The 13,885-nt window shown below is 38.9% G+C and overlaps 1 protein-coding gene across 7 annotated transcripts in view; it reads right to left on the bottom strand.

Annotated features, from left to right (window-relative positions):
* The window catches only part of cacna1db (calcium channel, voltage-dependent, L type, alpha 1D subunit, b), a 77,474-nt gene that overhangs the window by 31,935 nt on the left and 31,654 nt on the right, over nt 1-13,885 (bottom strand). For 6 of the 7 annotated variants that reach the window (XM_046396783.1, XM_046396788.1, XM_046396789.1 and 3 more), the window contains exons 5-11: nt 13,386-13,528; nt 11,173-11,325; nt 9,226-9,422; nt 7,070-7,173; nt 6,682-6,851; nt 350-437; nt 141-167 (exon numbers count right to left, since the gene is read on the bottom strand). In XM_046396783.1, coding sequence (XP_046252739.1) covers nt 141-167; nt 350-437; nt 6,682-6,851; nt 7,070-7,173; nt 9,226-9,422; nt 11,173-11,325; nt 13,386-13,528 — 882 coding nt within the window. The remainder of the gene's footprint in view (nt 1-140; nt 168-349; nt 438-6,681; nt 6,852-7,069; nt 7,174-9,225; nt 9,423-11,172; nt 11,326-13,385; nt 13,529-13,885) is intronic. The other variant, XM_046396787.1, reaches the window with a different exon arrangement.

Genomic DNA, 13,885 nt, shown 5'->3' with positions numbered 1-13,885 from the left:
AGATGCAATGAAAACATTGCAGATTTAAGCAATTCAAATACGAGGTAAGAATGAGCCATGCAAGATGAGTTGAATCGAGTGGGCCAAGTGAATGAAGAGGGCATCCACCATGCAGTGTGATACAGCACCAAGTTACTAACCTGCACTTTGACTTAGTAATTTTTTGACTGGGGAGAATAAAACACAAGGCAACTTTAAATAAAGCACAACAACATGTGCACTCGGTGTTAGAGTCACATTTTTAATATGTCAAAAGCTGTTGATAGACTGTCCACTATCAGGTCACTAATGAGAGGTCAGCCTTGTTTTATTAGCTCATCATTAGCTCATAACAGTATGTCACACTCACCACAGAGGTCCACAGCAGGGTGACTTGTCCTCCACTCCGTTGTGATTCTCTGTGTTCACCGACTCTGTCTCACTAGTGGGCATGCTCGCTGTGGTGTCACACATAAATACACAAACAAAAAAATAGTAATGAAAAAATAGTATGAGATGATCAGGTGCCAAGTTAACAAGGAGGTTCGCGACATAAAACCTGACCTGTCCTGATTTAAACAGGTTTCACTACTAAATTTCATACTATTTAAAATTTGCCAACTGACACCCATGCGTGTTTGGTTTGGCTTGGTTCCAGGACTAAGATGTGTTTTAAGTTGAATGCCTTCGTTTTTAAAAACACAGAAATACATGAAGAAAAGAACGGCAGAAACAATTCTACAGCCTAATGTATTGAGAATCACACATTAGACTGAGCCTGATAGAAGATGTGTCATGAAAGACTTGACTTTTTCTTTGATGTGTCACTAGCGTCACTTACAGGCCAAGCCAAACCACCAGAAGACAAACACAAAAAAAAATGCAGGTGTAAATAGAAAAAGCTGGGATGGATGAATCTGTCTCAGAGTTTCACATTAATTAAGTAAGTAGGTTCTGTCAAGTTTTTCCTCAATTACAGAACATTTTTGTTCTCAAAGACAGAGCCTGTCCTGTTTAGGGAGGACTCCTGGATCTCAGAGTTGCACGACGTGAAACCAACAGTCCTGCTTAGTGAAAACTGCAAAGTAATGAATTTGAAGGTTTCTGCATAGGTAAGTCAGAGTGATTACATGCTGCCAGACCTGAGTTAAACTGAACCTTGCAAATAAATAAATCTTGAGCTTTTGTAAAAAAAAAAACAAAAAAAACAAACAAAAAAAAACATTTAGCAATTAGAAACGCCATCAGGTAAAAATATTATCACTCAGATTAGAGTTTACTTGTATTGAATGTCGAATCTCTTCAGTATTGACCGAAATGTTCAGTTTGAATATTTAGTATTTGGTCCAGATCTGTACGCTCCAACAAGCACTTGTTACATAGTCACAGGGTTACAACATACAGTATATTGGAAAACATATATACTGTACATGCAGAAATTCTGACTTTATAAGTGATAAATGAAAGAATTCAAAATGATTATGATCGGATGAGGAATATGAACACAAATACAGCACAACTGTGAGATTCATTGATTTCTATATATTATTCAGTTTAAGTTATATTTGACCTGGTACTAAAATAATCATGACCTAAATAAAAAAAAAGTTTCACTTACCCATCAAAATTTAAAAAAAGAAGCTTCTAAATTCACACAAGTTTGCATGACTCACTTAAGACTTTGTCACACTGAAATGCAGCATTCATGCAGGAGTAGTGAAGTGGTAGTTTAACTACATTTCGCAGTAGATTGCTAGTAGTTCAACAACATTCATATCTGCATTGTGACTCAAGTAGTTTCGTGTAGCTAACTACTGAAAACTTATAACAATTTTAGGCTACGTTTCAGTTTATATCTTCCCTGTGTACAAGTGGGCACTTTTTGCAATAAACCCAATTGAATGGCAGTTTTGCTTTTTAGTACCACATGTAATTTGTCAACTTGATCATTCGCTGATTGTTTTCCTGCCTAGGCTAGCTTTACTGTAGTTCCACAGCAGTACAGTTCAACAGTGCTTTCAAAGGAGCTTCCCCAACACTGCTGAAAATTATTATTCACTTACCAGGTCTTCTGATACTAGGAATACCACTTACATAAAGCAACAGAAATGTGTATCAAATTTAGTTAATATAAAATATTTTATACTGTATCCCAGATTTGAAGGTACTACTGTAGACGTGTTTCTTCTACCATGCTAAAGTTAAATCTTGTTCCTTAAATCTAAAGTCACATTTCCCAGGTTGCTTCCTGAAGACATTGCTGTTTGGTACACATCACTTTGTCAGCCCCTCGTCTGTTCTACAGTACAAAGTACAAAGATTCATTTCACTGGCATTCAGGATTTCCTGGTAGCCAACAATGAAATGCCAAGATGAGATGATGGATGGTAACATTTATGTGTTAGATGAAATGTATTTGTAGAAACAAATGATGAAGGGCATGCAAACACAAGGGAAAAACACGAGCATAAGCAAAGCATATGCAGGCAGAGGCAACCTCTAGGACAAAGATGAACTGTTCTTATGAACATGCCCAAAAACACACGCTCCCAGACACTCGTGCACACACAAACACATTTACCCTGTGTCTCTGTGGACTGAGTGAACCAGCCAAACTTTCCTTTCTTCTTCTCAGTGAGGTCAGCCAGCGTGACCCCTTGGTGTTACCAACATGCAGTTCACACAGCCAGACAGCAGAGGAAGCAGTGAGTCAGTACACAGCAGAATAAGATAGAGAGAGAGTGAGAGAGAGAGAGAGAGAGAGAGAGAGAGGAACGTACAGCAAGAGACAGCTGCAATACAAACTACAGTACAGACACAGCTACCATGTCCAGTAAAGCTGCGAAACAAGCATGTAGGACATACAGTAAAATCCTCTTGGCATAAGAGAATCTGAGCCTGCATGATGTAAAATTAATCTTTTATCTGTTCTTTTCACTTGTCGTGTGAAGGGGATGTAAGAATATATGAGAATAAAAATGTACAGCACAGTTTACTGACATTGTTACACAAAATATGGACTAAATGCTTGTTCACCATCACAGACTGTCAATTGTCCTGCTTAATATGCCTTGATCTCTTTTTTTTTAAACGACCATTCTCACTTTTCAATGTGTGGCTTAATTTTAGGTCTATGATTTCTGGACAGAGTAACTTTTGTCACAATATTAGACTGGCTAGGATTAGCAATAAACAAGATTTCAGTAAGAAAACAGATAAAGGCAGAGAAGAGAACAACTGCTGGTGACACCAGGAAGACATGAAGAAATGAAAGGAGGAAAAAGGAGACAGAGGGGAAAAAACTATGTTAAATCTACAGGCATTTTTTTACAAGGCACACAGACACTGCAGGAATCAAGGAGAGAAAGTTAGTGGGTCATCTCAGGAGTGAAGTGTACAACAGCAGCAGCAGCAGTAGAGGCACAAGCAGGGCAACTACTGAAGCATATAAAAAACTGACAGGTGCATATACTGGCTGCACTGTGAATAAGGCACTGTAGCAGTATTATGAAGAGAGATGAGGCTGTGAGCGCACACTGGCCTAAACAGTAGACATACTCACAAACTTTTATAAAGGCTCACGACAAATTCTTTAAAAGCAGATTATGGATTTCAAATGTAATCTACCAGAGATGCTACTTCTCTCATTTCAATCATACTTTTGTCAAAATGTGTCACACACATTACCCACAATGCAAAGTGAATGTGTATGTTTTTGGGACAATGGGAGGAAGCTGGAGTATGCAGAGAAAATCCATACAGGCACAGGGAGAACACGCAAACTGTGCACAGAAGAGCCCAGACCAGGACTCGAACCCCAAACCCTCTTGCTGTGAGGTGACAGTGCTAACCACCGCACCACCGTGGCCCGCATGTATTTCACATGTACACAGAAAAACAAATGCATGTGGAACAGAATTAATCCACCTGTAATTAATGTTCAAACCCTTAAATCCAGCCTCTCTCCAAATCAAAAAGCCTGACCCAGAAAAGAGTCCCTTATGTCAGCTGGTACTGAGACAAACTGCCCCTCACACAAAGAACTGCCTCACAACAACACTACTCTCCAAACACCAATCAGGATAAACCAAAGGAATGCAATGCAAAGTAAAGAAACCTGTTTACAACAATGGAAGGAAGAAGCTAAACATTAGAGTAGATTAGAATGTTATCTAGAAAGAAAGTATTCATTTCCTGGAGGCTTAAGCACCACCTGACATTAACAATAAACATTACTTGCCCAATCCTAACTTTTGTCTTGACCTAACACTAATACTAACCCTAATAATGATTTATGTTGTGAGAACTTGCATTTTGTCCCCATGAATAAGGCATAACCTGACAATGTGATTTTGTAAAGACATTTTTGTCCCCACAACGACAGGAATACATGTCCACACACACACACACACAAGCAAACACACACATACATTTAAATTCATTTTTAAAAAAAGCTGCAGTATTTATAGTTATAGTTTTCCCTATTTGGTACTTGTTTTTTTAACGTCAATATTTAATATTTGTTTGTTTTTTTATTTCACACTTCCTTTGGCAATGTAAATGTTTGTCTTCAATGCCAATATAATCCCTTTGAATTTTAACTTTAATTTAAAAATTGAACAGTTCATAATTTTTTAACATTTCGTGAAATGATAATTTTCATGCAAGAGTATGGAAAGATGTTTTCTCCCTGAGTGATATTCTGGAAGCAAAAACTTAAAGGAGTAACTGAAGGCATCAGACAGATGGAAAGGACTTCCCCAAGAAAGTGAAGAAGACAAAGAAGAAGAAACCTATCACCAAAAAGACAAGCTTTAACGTCATGAAGAATCAGCATACTCCCAGGAAAAATTTCTTTCCTTTGTCCAATTCAATGAGGAAAATATTTTTTAATCCAAAGATATTTGACTGACTGACTTCAGTCAAACGTTTCTATCATTTAGAAACATAAAATATGAGACTGCTGTAGTGAACGGAGCAAGGCATTCAGAGTTTGGGAGAGGAGTTTCAGGAGTTTTATGTCTTAGGCAGAAATGAGTGAGTGAAGTCATCAGCCTGAGCTGGAGGAAAGAGTCAGATGAACAGGACATCCACAAGAAACAGAAGTAAACAAAGAGGAACGCAGTTACAAAAGAGAGAAGCTTTAAAATCGTGTAAGAGAGCGGCGTGGCTTTTGTGTAATCTGTCTGAAAATCTTCTGAAGGCGATGAAGACACAACTTCAGATGAGAAGCTGATTTTTGCCTTACACTAGACATCTCTTGTTAAGAATGTTCATGTCAGAGTTAAACAAGTTTGGAATTGCTTTATAAGATAACAGACACAAACTAATATGGATGAATAAGGATGAATCATACAGTGACTAAGGTGCATATAAAGAGAGCTCTTGAAGAGATGTGATGTTTAAATTTCTTTTCAGCAAATCACGACTGTATTTTAAGGAAGTTAGCGTAATGTTCACAGTTATCTGGATTCTGTACTAGTGATTGTCACACCGGAAAACCTTGCAGAGTGAAAGCATCCTGTTCCCACAGCAAGCCTCTTCCAGTTCAGGACAAGCAAAATGTTTACATGTTTACACACACACACACACACACACACACACTCACAACAAAATATTCACACTTAAACCTGTGTTGCCATGGTGACCAGCAGAGACAAGGCCACACCATAGAAGAGACTGCAAATCATAGCCCTGCTGTCGCCCACAGTCTTAGTGCTACCTTGGCAGAGGTCTTCACTCACTTCTTTCCCAGCACTCTTGCTCCACCCCAAGGACAGTCCTATGGTACTGATTCCGTGAAAGGAATCACAACTGCTCTAACCTACAGAGAGTTATTTGTATGTGTAACATTTATAACTATATACACAGTGTGATACTGCTGCACACTGTGGCTCACATGCAATTGATGTAAGCAAACAAAAGAAGGTGCACAAGGAAGTACATAATTGTATCTTTGACCTATTTAATGTCAGCAATGTAGAATATACATTGACAAATAGTAGAAAAATATAAAGCAAGAACACGGATACTGTAACACTAACTTACATCATGCTTCACTCTATAACAATCACTTTGCCAAAGAAAGGGATGCAGTTTGCCAGAGTAGTGATTTTTCAGATGGTGAATGTCTAGCTTTAGCTCGATATGTTTTCTGGAACTATCCACTCTTGTAGAAACTGTCTGTCTGTGTCTGTTGTACCAAACCGTACCAGATGATACCTGGAGAAATTCTACTGAATGTTGAAATACGTCAAGGTGATGTGTGATACTGTCCTTTTGCACTGGATGTGAGATTCCACTGTCAGTGGAGCAGTATCATTTGGTCACTGTTCATAGGCCTGAAAGAGGCAGTCAACATTTAATTGTGGGAAAAAGTCATGTATTATCATTATGTATCAGTCTTTGTTAAGGGTCACACTGATGAACAAGAGCAATTTCCTCCAGATACATAAAACACTTCTTTGATGATACATTAAAGGAAATGCATCAGTGAACTTGTCAAAGTGGAATAACAGCAGACGAATGATGAATAACGGTTTGCCCTGCCTTCTTTCACCATCAATGGGGCAGAGAGATGTGCAACATTATTCAAAGGAAGAAGAATGTGAGGCTCAGCAACTCTCAGCCGTTTGCATTCTTCATTTCCCTGCTTTTAGACGAGTATGGAGAGACAAAATGAATGAAATCCCGGTAACTCACGGTTACGCTTGCCCTCCTCGTCTCCCTCCTCCTCGTTCTCGGGGTCGATGTCCTCAGCCTGGGTGATCCAGTCCAGGTAGCCCTTTAGGTCTTCCTCTAACTGCTGCTTCTCACGTAGCTTCTGGAAATCTCCTCGAGCCTTGGCCTTCTCTCGCTCTTTGGAAAACTCTCTGGATGGAGCAGAGCATGTGACTGTAAAACCTAAGTCAGATCATACTTTACAGGACCACAACAAAAAGATTTATTTATTTTAACCTGAACCATTTCAGTGTTGTGGAGTGGAGTTTAGGACCTCAACACAAGTGACAAAAGAGAAGGAAAAGAGAGAAGGAAAGAAGGACATATTGAAAAGAAACAGCACAAAATAAACTGAAAATTGAAAACCTACCCGCTCAACACACCCAAAACCAAGTTGAGAACAAAGAAGGATCCAAAGATGACCAGACTGACAAAGTAGATCCACGGCAGCTCAAAGCCCATTGCATCATTCATCTGGAAAGTCACAAGTAGAGACAGAGAAAACTGGATTACACATATTATATCTCATTTACTCATATTTTATGTTCCACAGTTGACCACAGGTTTTCTTTTTTATATTAATTTGTCAGTGTCACATATGTGCACAGTTCATTCCTGCTTCATAAAACTTGTCCTAGGGAACCGAGAGGCCCAAAACTTAAGAAAGGCCTGAAAATGTAGAAAAAGTTAAAAAGTCAAAAATTGAATATTTAGTATAAGTCTACCTAATTATTTGACAGCTACCTGTCTGTGTTGCAGCTGTTCAAGTATTAATGACTAATGCACTGTGACGATGGTGGTTACAGAACAGCTTTCTGCAAATCAAAGCCACCTCATACTCACGTGTACCTTTATGCACAACTTTCCACATAAATTATGACTGCATGAACTGAATCAGTGGGGCAAAAAACTAACAGTATATAGTATGTACAGTTTACTTCCCAGCATGGAAAATTAACCAGACTAACTAACAGGAGTTAAATTCCTTGTTTGTATGCGCAAACCTGAACAATAAAGCTGATTCTGATTCTGAGTACAGTTTTGAAAATAAGCTATAACATGTATAGTCATTAATTAAGTAGAATATAATGTGCTTGGACTTTTTGGAGTAAAATCCCATCTAGTTTGCTACTCCAGTACAGGATTTTAAATAAAATGTAATTGCCTGGAGGCAATTCAAAGCTCATAATAACATTTAAAGGGAAAGAGATCCTGAGCTCTGAACTATGACTACAACTGGGGCAGGAACTATGACCACTAGAGGGCACTGTGTGAGAGACAACAGGGTTAATAATGAGTGGAGGGGGTATTGGAAGATGTTTATTAGTAATGAGACTGTGGCAAAATGACCCCACACCACAGAGCTTAAGTGCCTATTAACAAAGCTGTTTGGCAAAAAGACACTAAGAGGGTTAGGGTTAGTATATATATATATATATAAATAATTTTTACACTCTTGACACATTACGTGTCTTTGCCCTGTGTACATGCATGCAATTCTACTGCATATTGCCTCTAAAAACACCAAACCAGTTGGTATGGCAGAGACGGCACAAAGTTCTGACACAGCACAATGCATCCACCCACCCTGCTGCAATACTTAATCGATTCATGTAGCACAGGTCAGGGGTCAGATTTAATCTGTTCATCTATTTATTCATCTGTGTATCTATCATCTATCTTCTTTAGATCTGTCAAGTCTCCTTATTTCGCTGTTATCACAGCAGCATTAGAATGGGATTGCCATGGTAACACATACATGCAACAGAGAAGTAAAGAGTGAGGTAGGGAGAGAGGCAGAGAGGACAGCAGAGAAGGAGGGAGAGAGGTTCATTATTTCATAGATGAGGGTCTCCATCAATAAAAGGATGTGGGTGTGATGAAACCTCAATCTGAGTTGAGCGTCAGTGCTGAGTGCTTTGGCTAATTAAAAGCTGTTGGTGATTTTCGCTAATGAGAAGCTGAGGGTTTTGAAGTAAGCCTGGCCTTTTTTTTTGTTTGAATATACTTGTCTTTACCTTTAAAAAGAAGGGTGATGGTTCAGGTATAGGAGCTCTGTATACAGCTCTGAATGGGGAATTCATTGTAAGAGAGACAGTAATAGAATGTCATTTGAGATTTTATAAATTCAATAAGCATCTTGATGCAGATTTTAATTTATATTTAGTCATAATTATTGTTAGCATGCCCTGCATCATGATAAAATACATGCCATTTTCATATCCACGTTACGTACACGTTATTTGCAATGTGAATATAATAATACAGGTGGAATGTTCCGTGCACTTTGTTGTTGAAAGGTGCTCTACAAAGTAAACTTGTTTTGCCTGTATAATGAACATTAACTTAATCATGTCAAGTTAATGTCACTTATTTCAAGAAATTTTTTGAGACAAAATATAATATTTAATATGACCTACAATGAAGAAACATTTAATTACCCTCTCTAGCAGTGAAGTAGTGAGAGTCATGGACTAATAAACCAAAATATGGTGCCACCCCCCTGGACTTCATCAGAGTAATTACCCAGTAGAGAACGTCCGTCCAGCCCTCCATGGTGATACACTGGAACACAGTGAGCATAGCAAACAAAAAATTGTCGAAGTTGGTGATGCCATTGTTGGGGCCTTGCCAGCCCTCTCTGCAAACTGTACCATTGAGCAGGCAATGACGGCCGTGCCCTGATACCGCACATGGTGTGGGCTCTTCCTCCGCAAGGGCACCTGGGGGTGGACAGTGAGACAAATCAATCCACCAGTCTTCAGTTTTCTAGAGCACGATAACAAAAATTCAAATTCAAAACTCAACTAAAACCACTGGCACTGTGATCCACATTGTTTAAAATACTTCAAAAGCCAATCGTATTAAGGGCCCAGTGTGTAGGATTTAGGGGTATCTAGCGTGTGTGGTTGCAGAATGCGACCAAGTGAACACCCATCATTGTGTTTGCTTCTGTTCTGGGCTACTGTAGAGTCTGCGATTTAGTGACAAAATGGCAGACATTGTGGAAAAGGACCTGCTGTAGATATAAACCACAATATAATTATTCACATTATTGCATTTCCATCCCCTTGAAACCTATACACACTTGATGAGAGGTGTGTGGTCAACATGGAGAGGCTTACATAAAAACAGTAAAGTACACTGTTTATTTGCACATACTCCTTCCAGATTTCTTAGCATCTTGACATTGGCTGTGCATTAATTTCACAGTCTTTTTTTATATTTTTATAAGGTTTCATATGAGGATTTACTATGGAGACTGACAGTTTAGGACTTTAGTCTAAGTCTCAGTCTGAGGCTTAGTGTGCCTCTGCTTGTGTCTGATTTCTAACAGCCTTCCTTTTAAAGTGACACATTTCTCTATTCTTAAATCTCACTGAATTTTTTTCTTGCTGACAACCTTAATACTATTATATCATCCCTTTTTACTGGTAATCCCATATTCTAGCCTTCTGTTATGCTGATATATACTTACTCGAGATTTACTTGATTCATTGATTATTTAAGCTACAACTGTATTATCAGCAGTCCAGACATTCCATCAAAAGCTGCACTTAATTACTAGATGAACCATCATAATGTTATCTTTATATAACTAATGTAGGAAATGTTGGTACACTGACACATCGGATAATCCCCACTCCCCACACACATACACATATGTGCATAGTAGACAAGCCCACATGTCGAACTCATTCCTGTTTAAAATTTCTGTGTCTGCATACAAATCCACATATCAATCCATGCTCTGCTGTAGACATATGCCTCCTCCACACACACAAACACACACACACGCATAAAAACCAAAAGCTAAGTGCCTTTCTCAGGGCCAGCAGAACAGACACAAGCAAGAGGGATTAAAGGGAGCTTCCACTTCGCTCTGTCATGACCTCTCGACTTAAGCCTACAATGCTTCTCCTGACATCCACAAGCAAACAGATCAAAGCAAGAAAGAGAGTGAAAGATTAGGTGAGATGTGGGTGAGAGAGGGAGAAACTGAGAGAGACGCTCCATAGAAATAGCTGCTGTATTTCTGTACAGGCCACCAGTCAACTATTTTAAAATATGACTTTAGTGTATTATATGTACATGCCTGACATTTCGGCCTGATGATCTTTGGTCAAGTTAACCTTATTTCTTGAGCAATTCTGTCACATTGGAAGCAATGCTAGAATAAAGGTCAAGCTTGTTTACATAATAGCCCGATATTAGTCATTTAATCACTGGATTTAATCCACCATCTGTTGTTCTGTCCTGTTTTCAGAAGCTTGCCACCATACAAGGTACATGTGTCCATTCATTCCAAGGGATTAAATCCTGTATCTATCCTAATGAGATGTATACGCCTGTTTCAGTAGGTCAGATGTGGGACCCAATTTAAACATGGTTTAAGAGGTAAAAATCACTCTTAGAATAAATTGCAAATGTCAGAAAGTGTGTGAATAAATAAAACTGTCTGCATGACCATACCTGTTTGTATCACGTAGCATGTAGCATGCATTTTGCCAATGAAGAGCTCCAGGCCGATGACGGCATAAATGATGATGACGAAGAGGACCAGCAGAGCGATGTGAAGCAGAGGAACCATGGCTTTAATAATGGAGTTTAAAACCACCTGTAAACCTGCAAACATACACAGAGGCCAAGTTCAGTGGGAACACACAGGTACATACAGAGATAGGCATGTATATGATCTAAAAAGTAACCCTTATGAGAAATCAGAATCAGAGTGCCTTATTTGAACTGATGAACACAATGTGTTGTTGAACAATGATGAGTTAAGTTCAGTGAGAACAACCAAACATGCCCAACACTGAATAACATTTCAAAAAGGCCTTCAAGAATAGTGTCACCAATTCAGTTCATAAAGCCCATGATTATAACACTAAATTTCTTTATTTTGTCTGACCAGCAGTCCTAAAACCTAAAGACATAATCACAAGACAAAGAAATAAAAAACAACAAATGCTCACAATTTAGAATCTGGACCTTTGCAATTTATTTTTTCTCTGAGGAAAATCTTGTTATTATTAGTCAATTACCAAACCAATCTCTTTTTTTTCTGACTGACTAATAAATAAATTGATTCATTGTTTCAGCTCTAACAAAAGTAGCAAGCTGACCAGAGTTGAGCAGATGGTTATTTAGCTGTGCAGTGGGCGCTAGGACAACTCTGTGCATATACCGCAGAGAATACACACACACACACACACACACACACACACACACACACAAAGACAGTACATAAAAAAGCAAAGAGACAGATACACACTCACAGAAACAAGCAAGCTATCCGATCAATCAGTTGTCATTATCTGCACATCTCAAAGATTTATGATACCACTGAATGAAAGCCAACAGCCCAAGCCTCTGTGGCATCAGCAAACAAGTTGAAATATCACAGCTTAATTAAACTGCATGTACCGCCAAACAAAGACAAATGTTTAACTAGAATAGAACCGAACATGTCATTTCAGCTCAGCTCAACTCCATCTTTCCCAGAGGTCCTTTCCTCCACGAGACCCATGAATGATGCGTTGCTATGGCTACTCAAAGAATGCAGACACATTTCAACCTCAGGTCAGGTCAAATGTGTGAAAACAGAAACAATGAAGGAAGCAGTACTTCCTATGCGATAAAGGAATTCTGTGGAACAGCAGGTGAGCTTTTCACAGAAAGGGAAGTGTTTAAGGGAATGTTTATGATTAAACATGGTAATAAAGTAAAATGTGCACGTTGATATATTTAGCATTTTGATCACTGCTAATTATTCCTAATTTGTATAATTTAATAAACAAATTTTGCTGTGGATGTTGTAACAAACCTCTCCATTACAGACCAATGTGGTGACCATGAAGTGCCAGATTACAGATGTTAAATGTCAAAAGAGATTTAAAATAAAATGTTATCTCCATCAGCCATTTGGAGCCACCAATGTCAAAAGCTCCTTAGTTCAGCTTTAATTTACAAAAATGGTCATTTAGTCTGGGGCCTTCAAGGCTGACATAAAGCACAACAAAAGTCCTCTCACAAAGTTGTTTTCACTTATGTTCACTTTATCATGACTGCACCTTTATTTGCACTATTATTGTTGTTATTAGAACACAGATCTGGCACCGACACGTCATTTCAGGAGTCAAATATCCAGATTACATCCAGATATGATTTTATATCCTTTCATTTACACTACAAGTTTCCATTAGCCTTATAAGAAATCCGTCTTGACACTCCTGTGCTAGATGTAAACCTGGTAGGATACGTACCAGTCCAGAGGGTGGAGTCACTGAATCTGTGTTAAAATCACCATCAGTAAAAGAAGCAGCAGTTTGGCCTAGCTACTTCAACACTCAACTCAACCTGAACCTAGACAGCGTTAAGTATCTATATGACAAATACATTACAGCTTTTCCACCTCTGGCCAAAATGTGTCACTGTGTTTGAGCAATCAGAATCCCATCAATCTTGAAACATTCCTAGATGCATTTAGATTTAGCTTCTTTGAGATCATACTGTAATCCAATGTATGCACAATGTATTAAACACGTGTAAATTGGTTGTTCCCCGCATAGTTCAAACCTGTCAAACTTGAGTAAACACTCATTTGGGTGTGCAGCCCTCGTAAGCCAAAAATAAATAAATAAATAAATAAATAAGGAGTGACTTGAGAGGCACAGAGAACTCACTGGGAACTCCAGAGACAAGGCGAAGGGGTCGGAGCACGCGGAAGGCTCGGAGGGCCTTGACATCAAACCCTCCAGGTTTGCCTCCGGACTGGCCACCAGAGTCAGCATCTTTGGTTATCATCTCCAGAATCACACTGAACAACCTGGGGAGAAGAGAGGGAAAGGTCAAGAGATGGAGAGGAAAGCAGAGATTAGAGAGAGACAAAGATATGGTGAAAACCGGCCCGAAAAAGATAAAAGCAAGAGACAGACAGCAAAGAACAAAGCCATGTGTCCTCTTTGTACTTGTCCCTGTGTACACGCACCTGTGTGTGCAACTGTGTGCTTATATACATGCTTTATGTGTGTGGCCTTTATGTCTGTGCGTATTTACCTTTAGTTTTTTTACTGGGGCCAGGTGGTCTACTGATAAAACATCACTCTGAACAAGGCCACGTGTGTGTGTGAGAGTGATGATGTGTGTGTGTGTGTGTGTGTGTGTGTGTGTTGATGGTCATGTA

This window comes from Scatophagus argus, chromosome 8, assembly GCF_020382885.2.
Source record: "Scatophagus argus isolate fScaArg1 chromosome 8, fScaArg1.pri, whole genome shotgun sequence".
Lineage (NCBI taxonomy): Eukaryota > Metazoa > Chordata > Actinopteri > Scatophagidae > Scatophagus > Scatophagus argus.
This window is presented reverse-complemented; position numbering and strand designations above follow the sequence as displayed.